The following is a 19,458-nucleotide window of genomic DNA, read 5'->3' on the forward strand; positions in this document are numbered from 1 at the left end:
AAGAGATGGTTTTTGCATTTAGAGCCCCAAATTTTCCAAGGAGATCCCCAGAGGACTAAATAAAGAAAGTCTAAACAGTCTTAGAACTAGTAAGGAGACTGAATCAGTAACTGCAAATTTCCCAAAGAAAAGTCCAGGGCCAGATGGCTCCACAGGAGAATTTTACCAAACATTTAAGTCAGAATTAACACCAATTCTTCTCAAACTGTTCCCAGAAAAATGAAGGAGAGGGCACACTTCGAAACTCATTTTATGAGACTAGCATTGTAAAGCCAGAGAAAGACCCCACAAGAAAAGAAAATTATAAGCCAATATCTCTGATGAATTTACTTGCAAAAATCCTCACAAAATACTAGCAAATTGAATTCGATAGCACATTAAGAGGATCACACACCATGACTAAGAAGCATTTTTACCTGGGATGCAAAGGATAGTCCAACATACAAAAATCAATTAACCAATATGCCACATTAATAGATTGAAGAATAAAAATCACATGACCATCTCAATAGACAACAAAATTCAACACCTTTTCATGATAAAAACTCCCAACAAACTATAATTAGAGGAAATAGCCTCAACATAATGAAGGCCATATATGAAAAGTTCATAGCTAATATCATACCCAACAAAGAAATATTGAAAGAATTTCCTCTAAGATCAGGAGCAAGACAGGGATACTCACTCTCAACAGTACTGAAAATCCTAGCCAGATGAATTACATAAAAAAATAGATAAAAGGCATCCACACAAAAAAGGAAAAAGTAAAATTTTCTGTTTACAGATGGCAAATTTTATATATAGAAAACCCTAAAGACTCCATTAAAAATTGTCAGAACTAATCAAAAAATTCAGTAAAGTTACAGGATACAATATCAAAATACAAAAACTCAGTTGCATTTCTATACACTAATAATGAACTATATGAAAAAGAAATTAGGAAAACAATCCCATTTACACTATCACCAAGATTATAAAATATCTAGGATTAAACTTACTTAAGAAGCTAAAAGACTTGTATGTTGAAAACTAGAAAACAGTGATGAAAGAAATTAAACAAGGCACAAACAAATAAAAAAATATCTTATGTTCATTGGGCTTCCCTTGTGGCTCATCTGGTAAAGAATCCACCTGCAATGCAAGAGACCTGGGTTTGATCCCTGGGTTGGGAAGGTCCCCTGGAGAAGGGAATGGTTACCTACTCCAGTATTCTGACCTGGAGAATTCCATGGCAGAGGAGCTGACAGGCTACAGTCCATGGGGTGGCAAAGAGTCGGACATGGCTGAGAAACTTGCACTTCACTTCATTGTTTAGAAGAAGTAATGCTATTAAAATGTGCATTTTATGCAAAGCAATCTACAGAATCAATACATTTCTATCAAAATCTCAATGACATTTTTTTACAGAAATAGAAAAAACAACTCTTAAATTCATATGAAACCATAAAGGATGATAAATTTGAGAAAGAGGAACAAATCTGGCAGCATCACATTTTCCGATTTCAAACTATATTGCAAAGCTATAGTAATCAAAATAGTATGGTAGTGTAAAAAATATGGCCATATAGACCAGTGGAACTGAACAGAGAACCCAGAAATAAATCCACATGTATTCTTCAAACTAATCTTTGACAAGGATGCCAAAAATGCACAATGTTTAAAGGATAGTCTCTTCAACAAATGGTGCTTGGAAAACATGCAAAAGAATGAACCGGACCTGTATCTTATACCACAAACAAGAGCCAGTTCAAAAGGGATTAAAGACTTAAACATAAGATTCAAAACTATAAAAACCCTAGAAGAAAACACAGGAATAACTTCATATGACATTGGATTTTACAATGATTTAATGGATATGACACCAAAAACAAAGGCAGCAAAAATATAAATAAACAAGTGGGACTATATTAAGTTAAAAATCTTATGTACAGAAAAGGAAACAATCAGCAGAGTGAAAAGGCAGCCTATGGAGTGGGAGAAAATACTTGCAAACCATATATCTGATAAAGTGTGGATCTCCAAAATATATAAGGAATTGCAAAAATTCAATTGTAATGAAACTAACAATCTGATTTTAAAATGAGCTAAGGACTTGAATGTACATTTCATTAAAGAAAATATGCAAATAACCAACAGGTATATGAAAAAATGCTTGTCACTAAGCATCAGGAAAATGCAAATCATGAAACCACAATGAGATGTCACTTTGCACCTCTTTTCGTGTATTGATAGTAGTCAGATTGGCTACTATCAATAAAAGAAAAGAAAGATGACAAGAGTTGTAAAGGATGTGCAGAAACTGGAATGTTTGCATACTGCTTGTAGGAATGCAAAATGATGCAACTGCTATACAAAACAATATAGAGATTCCTCAAAAAAATAAAAATAAAAAACATTACTACCATGTGATCCAGCAAATCTACTTCTGGGTACTTATCCAAAATAATTGAAATTAGGTTCTTGAAGAGACATTAGCATTCCTACATTCATTATTGCACTATTCACAATATCCAAGTTATGGGAAAAATCCATTGACAGATGTATGCATAAAGAAAATGTGGTATATATATATATATACAATAGGATACTATTTAGTCTTTTTTAAAAAAAGGAAATTTTGCAATATGCTACAATATGAATGAACCTCGAGGACATTATGCTAAAGGAAATAAAATAAGCCAGTCACATAAGGACAAATACTGCATAATTCCATGTATCTAAAACAGTCAAATTCATAGAATCAGAGAGTGGCTAGTAGTTGCCAGGGGCTGAGGGGAAGGGGAGATGGGGAGTAACTGATCACTGGGCATAGAGTTTCAGTCAAGAAAGTGACTAAGCTCTAGGGATCTGCTGTACAACTTCACGCCCAAGGTCAACAATAATGTACACTCAAAAATTTAAGATGGTAGATCCCATGTAAAGTGTTTCTACCACAGTAAAATAAAATTTAAAATTCTGTACAAATACAAAATAAAATCTCCCTATAATGTAAATAGATTAGTGTTTTAGTGCCCTTATATTGGCCCTTATATTGTTAAGGTGTAGTTTGAAGGTAGTGAATTACTCTAAATTGTGTGAAAGTGGGTGAACTCCTCAGAACATATTTTAATAAAATTACTTGTTCCGTTTTCATACTTTTTAGCCTGTTCTTTTCTACATTGCTCTTCTTTTCTCTACTCTTCTCACCTTTTTGTATGTTCCACTGGTCAAAAATAGAAAATACACATCAAGTAGAGTTCTAGTAAATGTTAAGTGACTGAATACATGAATGAATGAATAAACAAATCTTCCTAAATAAGAAATTTCAAGAAGAGCTTATAAAAGCACTGAGAAGGAGGAGAAAGAGACTAAACCAGTTTTATTTAATTTGCCCCTAAATGCAACCCTTAAAAATTAATGTTAACATCTCTCACTAAATGAATTCAGTTTCCCTGCAATAAAATTCTCACAGAATGAACTATATTAACAGTCATTTCACCAAATCATGGATGTTCACAAATATTTGACAAAAGATGCTCAATCCTGGGACAATTACAACCAAAGAAAAACACGCCGAATTTGCAACAACATAGATGAAACTTGAGGGCATTATGCTAAATGAAATTAGTCAGAAAAAGAAAGACAAACACTGTATGACTTCACTTTTATGTGGAATCTGAAAAACAAACAAACACAGAAAGCGCACAAAAACAAACTCACAGAAAACAGACTGGTGGTTGCCAGAAGCAGGGGGTGGAAAGTGGGAGAAATGAGTGGAAGGGGTCAAAAGGTATAAACTTCAGTTATAAAATAAATAAGTAATGGGGATATAATGTACAGCATGGTGACTATAGCTAATAATACTATTTTGCATATTTAAAGGTTACTAAGAAAGTAGATCTTTTGGGGGCATGTGGGGGGAACATGCTTGTGGCTTTCAGACTCTTGGTGCCCCAAGCAGGGTATGAACCTGGGTCACCAACAATGAAAGTGCTGAGTCCTAAACACTGGACTGCCAGGGAATTTAAAAAAAAAGTAGATCTTAAAAGTTTTCAGCACAAGAAAAAAGATTTGTAACTATGTGAGGTATGTGTGCTAAGTCGCTTCGGTCATGTTCAACTCTTTGCGACCCTATGGACTGTAACCCACTAGGCTCCTCCGTCCATGAGATTCCCCAGACAAAAATACTGGAGTGGGTTGCCATGTCTTCCTCCGGGGGATCTTCCTGACCCAGGAATTGAACATGTGTCCCTTATGTCTCCTGAACTGGCAGGTGGGTTCTTTACCACTAGCACCACCTGGGAAGCCCAACTATGTGAAGTGATGGATGTTAACTAGATTTATCATGGTGCTTATGTCACAGTATATATAGATATCAAATCACATTGTATACGTGAAACTATTATAACATTATATATCAATTATGTCTCAAGTTTTCAAAAACGCTCAGACGTGAGTGAATAAATATTCGTTCTCAGTCACTAAGTCATGTCCGATTCTTTTGTGACCCCATGGCTGTAGCTCACAAGGCTCTTCTGTCCATGGGATTTCCCAGGCAAGAATACTGGAGTGGATTACCATTTCCTTCTCCAGGGGATCTTCCCAATCCAGGGATCAAACCCACATCTCCTGCTTTGGCAGCCGGGTTCTTTACTATTGGGCTACCAGAGAAACCCAACTGAATAAATATTGTGCATGTATTTATTGAATTAATGTAAAGTCATTAACTCCTTGGTGACTCAGATGGTAAAAAATCCACCTGCAATGCAGAAGACCCAGGTTTGATCCCTGGGTTGGGAAGATCCCCTGGAGAAGGAAATGGCCACTCTCGCCAGTATTCTTGACTGGAGAATTCCATGGACAGAAGAGCCTGGTGGGCTACAGTCCATGGGGTCACAAAGAGTTGAACAGGACCAAGCGACTAACACTTTTACTTTTCACTTTCAAAGTCATTTAAATAAATTTTTAGGATATTTAATGATATAGATGTTTGTTTTAAAACTGCTGGTTACCCAACAGTATACCCAATATGATTCCATTTTTACTGTTTTTAACATGTTATTATATATCTAAAAGAATATTTACCAAAATATCAAACTGTTCATAGTGGTTAACTCTTAACTGATTGACTTATGTGCCTTATTGTCTTCTTTTCCACCTAGATTTTTGAAGGTTTGCATAATTAGTATACTTATTCACTTTCTTACCATTGACAAGGTTGACATGGTATTGAAACATGGGCACTTTCATATGCGTTGCCAAGCACAGTGCAATGTATCTCTTCTTTCTCAGTGATAAGCTTGTAGAAAACCATCAGAGCAAGCCATTCAAGAGCCTGGAGGCAATTCTCAACTTTCAGTTAAGGTTCCTAATGTCTGAAGTTGGTCTGATTATGATGAAACCATCAAGTCAATCCAATCAGACGAATGGTCAGAATATCTCTATGGGTGTTCAGTGTTGAGTCAGCACCACAGCAAGGCAGGGGAGAGTATAGAAGTGTAAGCTTAATCTTTACATCAGAAAGCCTAAGATTTTTCTAGAAAGACAAGGCTACCATACATAAAAAAAAAAATTAGATGTAAGACTCAAAAGATCACAAAACAGTAATAAGTGATTCTTCATTTATTTGCAAAGGTTTGGGAACTAATGGAAAATAGTTTTATTACTTTAAAGTCTCCATGTTTATGGTAAAATTCTACATTTGGTTTAATAAATACAGAAAGTAGTGACCAGGTTCAGCATAGAATGAGAACCTCCCGGTTCCCCTGCAAATGTCAGCATTGCTAATCCATCCTAGCACTTTTCCCCTGAGCTCTGCCTTAGAATCCTTCTTAACATTCCAGGCAACTGCAGTTAGCACATGAAATGAAATCAGTGCCACTCATGAGTCGGCAGTAAGTACTACTGGAGATCAAGAAACAAAGCATTGGTTGGAGTTGAACCATCACAGCACTTCATTTTACTCCTTTAATAGGATTTCCATTACATAAATATGCAGTTCCTTCTGACAGGAATGCCCTTGTCCTCATCAGTCTATAAACTCCTTCATATGCCTTCAATATGTACTCAAATATCAACAATTCTGTTAAGCCTTCCTTGACTCCTCCACACCTTCCCAGCCCAACAGCCACAAACACACTATCATTCACAGTACTTGATCACCCTTGAATGGTCATTCAAAATGTTTACTACAGTTATTTGCTCACACATCATTTTTCTTCGTAAAAACAGTGGAAGCCTTGAGGGCAGGAAGCACGTCTCTATTCATTTTGCATGACTCTGGCACATAGCACACTGTAAATAATAAATGTGTGCTTATTTACTTCTTAGCACCAAATATTGCTCTAGACACTACAGAAACAACAATTGATAAATGCACATTCTAGTGAAGAGATCTAACAGGGCCATGAGAGAAAGACTGAGTATGTGGTAGGGACAGAGAAGTTGGGGGAGTGGCAGTGTGTACAATATCCATTAAGTGAGTAACAGGAAGCAACCAACACTGTGGACGTTGTGATCAGGAATGCAGACTCAGAGGTGACAATGACTTTGATATGTTCAAGCCACAAAAATAAGCATACATATACAAACAATGTTTCATGAGATACATATAATAGGCAAATTCACAGAGACAGGAAGTAGAGTAGAGGTTATCAGGCACTAAGGGGAGGAAGAAATGAGGGGTTATTTTTCAATGGGTACAGAGTTTCTGTTTGGGATGATGAAAAATTCTGAAAATTGGTGATAGTTGCAAAGCAATGTGAATGTATTTAATATCATTGAATTGTACACTTTAAAAGTCTAAGTTTTATGCTTATGTTGGTAATACAAATAATAATAGTAATAATAATATAGGTCAATGTAAATGGAAAATAATGGGGGGATGGGAATCATAGGAATCAGACAGGTAGGCAGGGCCATCTTAAAGGGTCTTAGAGGCCTTGGTATAAAGTTGGGATTTCACTCTAACTGTAGTGAAAAGCCACCGGGGGTTTTAAGTAATCAAAATAGTCTTATGTAACTTATCTACATTTTAAAAAGATCTCTCTGGTCTCTATGGTGAGAACTGATTGTATAGGGGAAGGAATTATAAGTGGAGAGAGGCCAGTTTAAGAGGATGTTGCAGAGGCAAGAGAAAAGAGATGAGAATGGCATAAGTGGTGAGCAGTGGATAGTGAAAAATGGTTGGCTTTAACTATTTACAGTAGCCAAGACATGGAAGCAACCTAAATGACCGCTGACAGAGGAATGAATAAAGAAGATGTGATACATAAATACAATGGAGTATTACTCAGCCGTAAGAAAGAATGAAATGATGCCATTTGCAGCAACATGGATGGACCTAGAGATTTATTATACTAAGTGAAGTAAGTCAGACAGAGAAAGACAAATATCATATGATATCCTTATATGTGGAATCTAAAAAAAGTGATACAAATGAACTTATTGAAAAAACAGAAACAGACTCACAGACTGCAAAAATAAACATGATTACCAAAGGGGAAATGTAGGGGGAAAGGACAAATCAGGAGTTTGGGATTAACATATACACACTACTATAAATAAAACAGATAATCAACAGGGCCTACTGTATATAGGGGATTCTACCTAGTATTTTGTGATAACCTATATGGGAAGAGAAATTAAAAAGGAATCGGTATTTGTATATGTATAACCAAACTACTTTGCTGTACCTAGCACAGCATTGTAAATCAATTATATTCCAATATAAAGTAAAAATTAAATTTATAAAAAAGGGAGGTAGGGAATTCCCTGGCAGTCCAGCGGCTGAACACATACACACACCAGTGGTTAGAACTCAGTACTTTTACTACTGCGGCCAGGATTCAATCCCTGGTTGGGGAACTAAGATCCCACAAGCCAAGAAGCACAGCCAAAAAAAAAAAGTAGTTGGCTTTAAAATATGTTCTGGGCGCCAGTCCAGGTTTGATGCATGAGACAAGTGCTCAGGGCTGGTACAATGGGATGACCCAGAGTGGTGGGATGGGGAGGGAGGTGGGAGGGGGGGTTCAGGATGGGGAACACATGTAAACCCATGGCTGATTCATATAAATATATGGCAAAAAAATTACAATATTGTAAAGTAATTAGCCTCCAACTAAAATAAATAAATTAATAAAGAAATAAAAAATAAAAAAACCCAAAATGTTGTTTCTATAAAAAATTAAAAAAAAAAAAGTTCTGGGGATAATGAAAACAGAATCATTGATAAATCCAATGTGAAAGTTAACGGAAAGAGATAATTAAGGATACCCCTGGTTTGGGGACTAAGAAATTAGATAATGTCATGGGGAAGATTTCAGAAGAAACAGATGTGGAAAGGAGTGTAAATGAAAAGTCCGAGCTCCAAACGGCTGTTAGAATTCCCAGTGGCCATGCTGAGTCTGTAGAATAATAGATGAATCCTGGTGATATGTATAGTTAACCTTCCTACTGTTACTGAAATGCAAGTCCACGCACCCAATGCACAATGAGGCCAAATAACACAAAAACAGTCCTGAGTGTTCATTGGAAGGACTGATGTTGAAGCTGAAACTCCAATACTTTGGCCACCTGATGCAAAGAGCTGACTCGTTGGAAAAGACCCTGATGCTGGGAAAGATTGAAGGCAGGAGAAGGGGACGACAGAGGATGAGATGGTTGGATGGCATCACCGACTCAATGGACATGAGTTTGAGTAAACTCCGGGAGTTGGTGATGGACAGGGAGGCCTGGCGTGCTGTGGTCAACGGGGTCGCAAGGAGTCGGACATGACTGAGTGACTGAACTGAACTAAATACAAAAACGCTGGAGCCTGGGGCAGAAAAAAGTTTACTGCAGGACTATGCAAGGAGACGGATGGCTCATGCCTTAAAAAACCCCAATTCCCTGAAAGGTCTCAGGAAAGCCCTGTTCTAAGAAAAGAGAAGGAGGGTCGTAGGTAGTTGTTGCAACTTAGTGTCAGGGCCTTTGCTCTTCAGGTCAGGTCATGGTCAGGGAATGAAGTTCCTACAAACCTCCACCAAATGAATGTGATGCTCTGTTCTGACAAGAAAGGCCAGGTCCCCAGACACAACTTCCACCCTGCCGAAGTCCAGCCCTGGCTGAGAGGAGGCAAATCTCAGCTGTAGGCTCTCTCAGGGCCAGGTCCCCAGACGCTGCCCAGCCGTCATCGCTGAGGGAGTCCAACGCCCAGAACCCCCAGGCCTGCCCTCAGGCTGCCCAGACGGAGGGGGCAAGCCCCCAGACTGCGTCCCAGGCAGACGGATTCTGCCATGAGGTCACAGAGATGGGGATGCAGGAGAGGTTCACCGCTGCTTCAAGGCCTAGGCCTGGCCCGTGAGTGGCCTTGGTGAGGACTCTGGAGCCCAGCAGGACACAGCCACCAGCCTGTTCCTGGGTCCCAGCTCTCATGCTGGCCCAAGGCTGGGTGGGCTAGAGGGCCCCTGAGGGTGAAGGGAAAAGGCTGGGATCCGTCTCTTACCTCAGACTCAGCCAGACAACCGCCACTCTGCTGCCCATTGGCTGAATGGACCACTAATGGTCACTGGTTGATAATTGGTCACTTGGAGGCGGGGCCACTGCGGCACCGACCAATGGCTGAGCAGGACCACTAACGGTCTGCTCAGAGGCGGGTGAGGCAAGTAACCACGAAGGCCAACCGGCAACATGCTAAGGGCTGCACACGACAGTGCTTTATTACACTGTGTGTGTGTGTGTGTGTGTATGTGTGTGAATTCAGTCGTGTCCAACTCTTTGTGACCCCATGGACTGTAGCCCACTAGGCTCCTCTGTCCATGGGATTCTCCAGGCAAGAATACTGGAGTGGGTTGCCATGCCCTCTTCCAGGGGATCTTCCCAACCCAGGGACGGAACCCACAATCTTCTGTGACTACTCCAATGCAGGCGGATTCTTTACCGATGAGCCACTGGGGGATGCCCTCTATTACGCTAACACCCATTAGTAAGACAAAAGTCAGGAGTTCCTTGAGAATGCCAGCTATATATATATTTTTTAAATATTTATTTGCCTGCAGCAAGTCTTAGTAGCAGCATATGGGATCTTTAGCTGTGGCATGTGAGATCTATTTCCCTGACCAGCGATTGAACCCAGACCCCCCCAGTCTTAGTCACTGGATTACCAGAGAAGTCCCATACCAGCTATAACTTAACACGCACTCTCAGCATTCCTCAGCATAATAACTAAAATAACTAAACATAATGCCTATTAAAGACATTAATAAACTGAATTAAATTCAACTTACTTGACTAGTCTCTGTAAGGCGGGTAGGACTTTTAATGGACCTCAAAGGTTTCCAAAGAACAGAAAGATAGAGAGGAATATTTCAGGTTAGAGAATAGTAGAAATATAAATAAAGGTCAGTAAAGAGACTGGCCTGCTTGGAGTCGGGAGCTGGGGGAAAGAGGGGGAAGACCAGATGCCAAGGTACACATACTTAGCTGGGAGGACCATGCAGCAACCACACATCCAATCAGTCAGCAAGTCCAGTGGCTCCATCTTCAGAATACAGTAAGTCCCCTAAATACAAACAAGTTCCATTCCAAGAGTGCATTCATAAGTCCAATTTGCTCTTAAGTCCAACAAAGTTAGCCTAGATACCCAACTAACATGATTGGCGATATAGTACTGTCCTGTAGTAGGTTTATAATACTTTTCACACAAATAATACATAAAAAGCAAACAAAAAATAAAACATTTTTTATCTTATAGTATAGTACCTTGAAAAGTACAGTAGTACAGTACAACAGCTGGCATATAGGAGCTGGCACTGAGTGAACAGGCAAGAAGAGTTACTGAGGAGGGAGAGGAGGTGAGAGACGATAGAGCTGAAGGAATGTCAACAACAGGAGATGGAGGGCAAGCTGCAATTTCACTCATGTCTGACGTTGATGGAACACATGGTTGCATCTCTGAATGTGTGCAATTTGAAGGTTCGTGTGTAGGGGACTTCCAGCACCAACCCCACCACATCACCTCCACTGCTCCTGCTCTGGTCTGAGTCACCAATCTCTCATTCACTTGGACTATTGCAAGTCTCCCCACAGGTTGTCTGCTTCCACCTTTGCCATCTTACAGATTATTACCAATCCACGAGACAGACCAAGCTTTGCTCACAGTAAAAGATAAAGTCATCCCCTGACTCACAAAGTTGTCATTCCTTTCCCATTTCCTTCTATGATATCATCTCCTACTACTTCCCCAGCACTCACTCCATGACAGCTACACTAGCCTCCTTGCTATTCCTTCCTCACCACCTCTAGGCCACTGGGCTTGCTCTTTCCCCAACCCCTTCCCCTGGATATGGTCATGGCTCACTCCCTTTACTATTCCTGTCCTGGCTACATGTCACCTTCTCAGTGAGGACCTCTTTGGCTATCCTAATTTAAAATGCAACCCCCACTCCCATCTCTGCACTCTCTATCCCCTCCTCCACCTTCCTCTTTTCTCACAGCAGTCACCACCATCTGAAATGCTGAATATTTCACTGAGCAAAACTCCAGGAGGGCTGGGACTTTTGTTGTTCACTGCTACATTATCTTCAGTGTCTAGAACAAGCACATGTCAGATGCTCAGTGAATACTGGCTAAATTACATAATCCATGAATTCCTTAAATTTCAGGACCTATAGCCAAAAACATGTTACAACTGAGTCTGACAACTCTAAGCTACAGGACAGTGCATGTCCAGGACTGTGTGGACTGACTTGCACAGCCATGTTTTCTGCCTTTTCCAGAGCTGGAGAATAAAACAGTCAATTATTGCCATTTCTGTATGTTACGGGCTGAACTGTGCTGTCCCTAAATTCATATGTTGACATTTTAATCCTTAGGACCTCAGAATGTGACTGTCTTTTGTTGTTGTTTAATCGCTAAGTTGAATATGACTTTTTTGCAACTCCATGGACTGTAGCCCACCAGGCTCCTCTGTCCATGGAATTTCCCAGGCAAGAATACTGGAGCGGGTTGCCATTTCCTTCAACTGTCTTTGGAGACAGGGACTTTAAGAGGTGATTAAATTAAAATGAGCCCATTAGAGTAGGCTCTAGTCCAATATAATCAGTAACCTTAGAAGAAGAGGAGATTTAGACATACAGGGAGTCCCCAGGAATGAGTGCACACAGAAAAAAGGTCATATGAACACATGGCAAGAAGACGATCATTTATAAGCCAAGGAGAGAGGCCTCAGAAGGAAACTAAACCTTGAACTTGGATTTCCTGCCTTGAGAACTGTGAGAAATAGATTTCTGCTGTTTAAGCCACACAGTCTGTGCTGTTTAGTTACAGCAGCCCTGGCAAACAGGTATACCATGTATGCCCAGTAGTTCGGCCAAATAGGAATCACTCTCACAGAAAGGACTGAGTTATTGTCACCAACACCCTGACAATAACACCGGAGGGATCAATGCTTCCAACACATGATGTGCTTCCGTCTTGGCCAGGATGGATTCTCGAACGCAGGGAAAGGTTGATGTTCGGGGGAGGGCGGTCAGAGAGGCCTGGCAGCCAGAGAGTCTTGCTGTAGCTGTGTACCCCAATTTGCTCCCCATGATCCCTACATCCATGGGGCAGCAGAAAAAGACCACAAAATTTCTCAGCATTGGAGAGAAACAGGTAAGATCCCTCCTCAAGGGACTTCCCTGATGGTTCAGTGGCTAAGACACCAAGCTGCCAATGCAGGGGACCTGGGTATGATCCCTGGTCAGGAAACTAGATTCCACATGCCGCAACTGAAAAGAACCTACATGTCACAACAAAGATCAAAGACCCCGAGTGCCCAACTAAGACCCGCCTCAGCCAAATAAATAAATAAAATAATTTTTTTTAAGAAAAGAAGATCTTTTCTCAAAAAAATCAAATTAAGAGACAAATTGAGTTAGTGTTACTAGAAGATTAAAAGTTAAATTAATTGGGACTTCCCTGGCTGTCCAGTGGTTAAGACTTCTAATGCAGGGAGTGTGGGTTCAATCCCTGGTCAAGAAGCTAAGATCCCACATGCCTTGAGGCCAAAAAACCCAAACATAACAACAGAAGCAATATTGTAAGAAATTCAATAAAGGCTTTAAAAATAGTCCACACCAAAAAATATTTTTTAAAAAAGCTAAATAGATAATATAAAGTGTTACATAAACAAAGGCCATATGTAACACAGCACAGAGAAGGCAGCATAATCAGTGTGTGTGGAGCACAGAGAAAATTCTCTTTTCGGTTCTCTCAGCACCAAAGCAGAGAGAAGAGGGCTGAGTGCCCTGAGGAGGTCCTGGGACACAGGAGTGTGAACTGACCTCCCAGGATGGGGAATTTTCAGGGATAAGTTGAGCAGGAATTCAGTACAATCACAAACAGGAAAAAAGCCATCAGTCTGAGACTGGTCACACACTTAGGCTTTGTTCCCACATCTGGGATTACTTCTAATTCCCCAGGAGTAACTTTATATTAATATTTGCCAGAGTGTATTTGGCACACTCAAAAAATTAGAGAAAATAAAACTGAAAATTTGGAGATTAAATAGGTTTCTTTATTGCGGAACTTCTCAGAAATCAAAGTACATTTGTAAATCTCCCCCAAATGACTAGACCACAAATCCTTTTTTCCCATGAGAATTTCAACTAACTAGTATTTTCAGGAGCATCCCTTTAAAACTTCCTGATATTGCTAGTAGGTAGAAAAGGCCAACCAACCCATGGTGAGCAACACAATGCAAAACGCCAAACCAAAACAGTAGTCAAGCTCCAAAGCTGTGCTTTCAGACCAGCAGATATTTGTAGAGAAAGGGGGAAGCAAAACAAGATAGAACAAAACAACAGTGATCCAACCAGTAAATAGCATTCGACTGTGGCTGATTTCTTTTTTTAAGTAATTAATATTATTGTTTCTATATGGCTCTGGGCTAAAAATTCTACCTCAAAATAATCCTTGCAAAATGGGTTTGAAAATCACTTTCACTTTACAGATTAAAAAGCTGGAGCACAGAGAGGCTAAGACTTTGCTGAAGATCACATAGATAGTAACTGACAGAATCAGCCTTACACCCAATTAGGGAGGTAATACCAAGAGCCTTTAAAAACAACAGCCTGAAACACTTAAACAGAGCACCGGTTATACACCCGACATAGTGCTGGAGGAAAAAAAAATCACAGCCTGGAGATAGAACCAATTCCAAGAAGGAGCTAGGACTGTTCTACCTTCTCAAGAAGAACCAGTCAATCTTATGTTAGTCGCTCAATCGTGTCTGACTCTTTGCAGTTTCATGGACTATGGCCTGCCAGATTCCTCCATCCATGGAATTCTCCAGGCAAGAATACTGGAGTGGGTAGCTATTCCCTTCTCCAGGGTATCTTCCCAACCCAGGGATTGAACCCAGGTATCCTGCATTGCAGGCAGATTCTTTACCATCTGAGCCAGCAGGGAAGCTCCTAGGCAGTCTTGGGTTAAGACAAAAACCTCAGAAGCAGATGGTTCTGCTAGAACAGGGAAGAATCTGAAACAGGGTTCAAGGTAAAGATAACTGACAATAGGAAAGGACAGAAGTGCTTAGAAGTCAAGAGAAACACAGTTCAGAGACTCATGAGGTCTATGATGGATGGAGAAAATCCACAGAGGGCAGGAACCAGACATCCCTTTTGCTGCTAGCAGCCTCCCCAGGAGCTGGAACATACGGTCGGTCGTTTCCCGAGTCCTGGTGACAGCAGAGGAAGGTTCCTGTGTAAACACCCTTGGAATGGTTGAGCTGTTTTTGCCTTTGTACTTACCACAGTAGTCGTACCAAACGGTGGCGTCAGAGGAGTTGCAGACCCAACTCCTAGGTTCAGTAAATATGGAAGAAAACAGGGTGGAAAAAAGCACAAATGGGAACATGATTCAATCTCTCCAAAACTTTAAAAATGTAAGGAGAATCTGTAACTAATCTTCAGACTCGTCCCCTTTATTTTTAGTAAAGGGAAAAAATGTAACTTAGTCATCAGTCACATGATTTCTGAGTTCCTATCCAACTGTTTCCTCTTTTGAATGTGTGTGTGTGTGTGCGTTTAATATTTGAGCACTTCCTGCAAGAGTAGAGGAAAATGATTTAGAATGTATTCTTTGGCCATGTGATACAAATGAGAGCACAGAGCTTTAAAAACAAAATGAGGTACTTCATGGTCAGTAGTAACAAAACCCATCTTCTTCAGAAGCTCAAAAGCCCAGCACTCTTTATCCCTCTGTGTTGCTATTCTCTCCCACAAGTTCTTTTTCTTTTTTTCTTTAAACCCTAAGCACACCCTCCTATTCTTTCTTTCTTTCTTTATGGCTGTGCTGCTTGGCTTGGAAGCATGAAGTCCTAGACAGCCAGGGAATTCCCTCCCACAAGATCTTTATGCATCAGTTCTTACAGCCCAGAGAGCAGGACCTTCAGCTCTGAACCGAACAGTGTTCACGCACAGTGTTTTTGCTCGGCAACAGAATGAGCCAAAGGGTAGAGATTGGATGGATGAGACCCCAGACACAGGGCACTAGCCAGAGTTCTGCATTATGGGTGGGGGTCCCACCATGCTTGAGAATGCCCTCACTTTAGCAAACTACAGGTCCAGGGAATACCTTGAAATAGTCATCATTTTGGGTGTGGAATTTATTTCATTCCAAAACTCTCACTCTGCTCTAGAAAAACAGCTAACCCTTTAGATGCTTTGCTACCTGAAATCCTTTAAAGGACAATGGCCTGTGGATTAGTAGCCAAAAATAGCATAGAGTCAGAGCCTTCAAATTTACAAGTTTAGAGGAAAATAATCATATTTGTAAAAGTTTTTTTTACTGAAGAACGGTCATACTTTATTGTTTGGTTTTTTTAAGGCAAAAATTCATGGGGTAGGGGTTGGGCTAGTGAAATGGGGAGTTGCTCAACTGGTATTGTTTCAGGTTGGCAAGATGAAAAGTTCTAGAGATCTATTGCACAACAAGGCAAATATAGTTAACACTAGAGTCTTTGTTCCTTTTAGTGTATTTTGAGACTACTAGAAGCCTGCATGGGTGTGTCCTCTTTCTTCCCCCCACTTTTAAAATTCGTTTTTATATTATGGGAAAAACATATAAAATTTACCATCTTAATCAACTTTTTTTTTTTTTTGGACACACCGGGTATGATCTTAGTTCCACTAAAAGGAACAAACACTCTAGAGAAACTACTGTTTCAGGTCTGAGGCAGAAAAGGTATAAGATGAGCCTAGAACATCTTACTGTATTAGATAACCAATCTGATGACAGTTCCATTGACCAAAGAACGGTTTCCTGTTGCTGCTGTAACAAATAGCCACAAATTTAATGCCTTAAAAACAATACAAATGGGGGCTTCCCTGGTGGATTAGTGGTAAGGAATCTGCCTGCCAGTGCAGAAGACATGGATTTGATCCCTGATCTGGAAAGATCCCATATACCACAGAGTGACTAAGCCTGTGTGCCGCAACTACTGAGCCTGTGCTCTAGGGCCGGGGAGCCGCAGCTATTAGCCCATGTGCTCTAGAGCTGGTGCTCTGCAACAAGAGTAACCCCATGTCCTGCAACTAGAGGAAACCCTCGCAGCAACAAAACCCCAGCACAACCCCCCCAAAAAATACAAATGGGGGATTCCCTGTTGGTTCAGTGGTTAGTATTCTGTACTCTCACTGCTGAGGGCCCAGGTTTGAACCCCATTTGAAGAACTAAGATCCTAAAGCTGCCTGGAAGAGCCAGAAAAAAATAAATCTCTTACAGTTCTGAAGGTTGGAGTCCAAATCAGTTTCTCTTTTCTTTTTTTAATTATTTATTTTAATTGGAGGCTAATTACTTTACAATATTGTAGTGGTTTTTGCCATACATTGACATGAATCAGCCATGGGCACACATGTGTTCCCCATCCAGAACCCCCCTCCCACCTCCCTCCCCATCCCATCCCCCAGGGTCATCCCAGTGTACCAGCCCTGAGCACCCTGTCTCATGCGTCAAACCTGGATCGGCGATTTGCTTCACATATGATAATATACACGTTTCAACGCTACCCTCCCAAATCAGTTTCAATGGACTAAAAGCAAGGAGTCAACATACTTAGTTCTTCTGGAATCTCCAGGGGAACAATTTATTAACTTGCCTTTTTCAGCTTGTGGGCTGCAATTCTTTCATTCCTCCATCTTCAAAATTCAGCACTGCATCATCTCTGCTTCCATTATCACATCACCTTCTCTTCTGATCTCCTGCCTCCCTCTTATAAGGACCCTGCGATTTTACTGCAACCATTTGGACAATACAGGATAATCTTCCCAACGCAAGATCCACCTATAAAATCCCTTTTGCCATTTAATGTAACATTCATAGCTTCCAGACTTAAACATTCAGCCTGCCTGTAGACTGTATGATCATTAATAAGATAGTAACTTCGGTGTATTGAAATACATCAAAAATACTCAAATCCATGAGCTCATAATACTTGTTTAAAGTCTAATTAGCCAATAATACTAGGAAACTAATTCTACTTTGAAAACTGATGAAGGGAAAGAATCAAGCATTTATCCTGACCTTTCTATGGAGACTGAACTACTGGTAACCAAATAGTACAGAGAGGCACGTTTCCCTTGCCTTCTCATGCTCTTTTCTCTTTTAGAGTATTAGAGCTGTTACATGAAAAAGGAATGATAGAATAGAACCATTTTGCAACATCTAATGAATTAGTGAACTTAGGCAACACAACATCAGAGGTTGCTAACATCACAAAGAGAGATAAGAAGATATCGTATACCTCTCAATGGATGAACAGTGTGGTAGCCAATCTCTAAGACAGCCCCTAATTATCCTTATTTCTTGGTATGCAAATTCTTGTGTAATCCCCTCCAACAATGAATAAGGGTGACTGTGTAACTAAGAAAATATTGCACAGTGGTAAAGTGCAACTTCCAAAATAGATCATAAAAGCCTCTACCTTGTTCTCCTGGATCAGCTGCTCTGGGGCAAACAGTAGCTCTAAAGAGAGATCCATGCAGTAGGAAACAAAGGCCTCCTCCCAAAAGGCCAGCACCACGTACAGATGTGAGAGTTGAACCATAAAGAAGGCTGAGTACTGAAGAATTGATGCTTTCGAATTGTAGTGCTGGAGAAGACTCTCGAGAGTCCCTCGGACAACAAGGAGATCCAACAAGTCAATCCTAAAGGAAATCAACCCTGAATATTCATTGGAAGGGCTGATGGGGAAGCTGAAGCTCCAATACTTTGGCCACCTGATGCAAAGAGCTGACTCATTGGAAAAGACCCTAAAGCTAGGAAAGACTGAGCGTAGGAGGAGAAGGGCAACAGAGGATGAGATGGTTGGATGGCATTATTGACTCAGTGGACATGAGTTTGAGCAAACTCCAGGAGATAGTGAAGGACGGGGAAACCTGGCGTGCTGCCCTTCATGGGGTCGCAAAGAGTTGGACAGGACTGAGCAACTAAATAACAAAAAAATGTGTCAGTCACTTGTGTGAGCCACCTTGGAAGCAGTTCCTTCAGATGACAGGAGCATCAGCTGATATCATCACTGCAACCCCATGAGAGAACCTGAGCCATAACCACTCGGCTGAGTCATTCCCAAATACCCAACCAACAGACAACGTGCAGTTATAAATGTTAGCTGTTTTAAACCACTACGTTTTAGGGGCAATTTGTTATACAACAATAGATAATTAATACAAACATCAGCTATGAATCAATCTTGTCCAAACTAATCAAACCTCATCTGATGAAGTCTCAAGTCCAACTACCAATTTATAGCAAATACAGTGGACAGAGAAATATTAACTACACCTTGGGAATATAATCAGAAAATCTAGACTGTGAAAACATGTATAGGACAAAAAACAGTTTTTTCAACAGATGATGTGCAAGGGGAAGAAAAAAAAGAGGAAATTCCCTGCTGGTCCAGTGGTCAGGATTCCTCACTTCCATTGCTGGCAGTCAGGTTTGACTCCTTTTTGAGGAACTAAGATCCCACCAGCCACATGGCACAGCCTAAAAACAAAGTGAAAGAAATAGAAGGTCCCACGGATTAGGAGTCACTAAAGACATTTCAAAAGTAGGTGTAAATAAGGTGAGAACTTTACTTAAATCTTAATCCAAACAGAAGGGGGAAATTATGAAACAATTGGAAATTGGTAGACTGGATATTTGATAACTTTGGGATCAGGGACAGCTTAGGAATAATGGTATTGCTATTTAAGTCCTTATCTTGTAGATAAAGGGCTTCCCTGGTGGCTCAGACAGTAAAGAATCTGCCTGCAATGCAGGAGACCCGGGTTCAATCCCTGGTCAGGAAGATCCCCTGGAGAATTAAATGGCAACTCAATCCAGTATTCTTGCCTGAGCAATCGCATGGACAGAGGAACCTCGTGGGCTATAGCCCATGGGGTCACAAAGAGTCGGACACGACTGAGTGACCAACACTTTCTCTTTCACTTGTAGAATTACAAAATTAAAATTTTA

The 19,458-nt window shown here is 40.5% G+C and overlaps 1 protein-coding gene across 8 annotated transcripts in view; it reads right to left on the minus strand.

The window, feature by feature from the left end:
* The window catches only part of LY96 (lymphocyte antigen 96), a 286,083-nt gene extending 271,143 nt beyond the window's left edge, over window positions 1-14,940 (minus strand). For all 8 annotated transcript variants that reach the window (XM_081501574.1, XM_081501579.1, XM_081501580.1 and 5 more), the window contains exon 1: window positions 14,751-14,940. In XM_081501574.1, the coding sequence (XP_081357700.1) occupies window positions 14,751-14,856 (106 nt within the window). In that variant the 5' untranslated portion in view covers window positions 14,857-14,940. The remainder of the gene's footprint in view (window positions 1-14,750) is intronic.
* Between the last annotated feature and the right edge of the window lie 4,518 nt (window positions 14,941-19,458).

Source organism: Giraffa tippelskirchi, chromosome 6 (genome assembly GCF_054371585.1).
Source record: "Giraffa tippelskirchi isolate mGirTip1 chromosome 6, T2T-mGirTip1v1.2.pri, whole genome shotgun sequence".
Taxonomy (NCBI): Eukaryota; Metazoa; Chordata; class Mammalia; order Artiodactyla; family Giraffidae; genus Giraffa; species Giraffa tippelskirchi.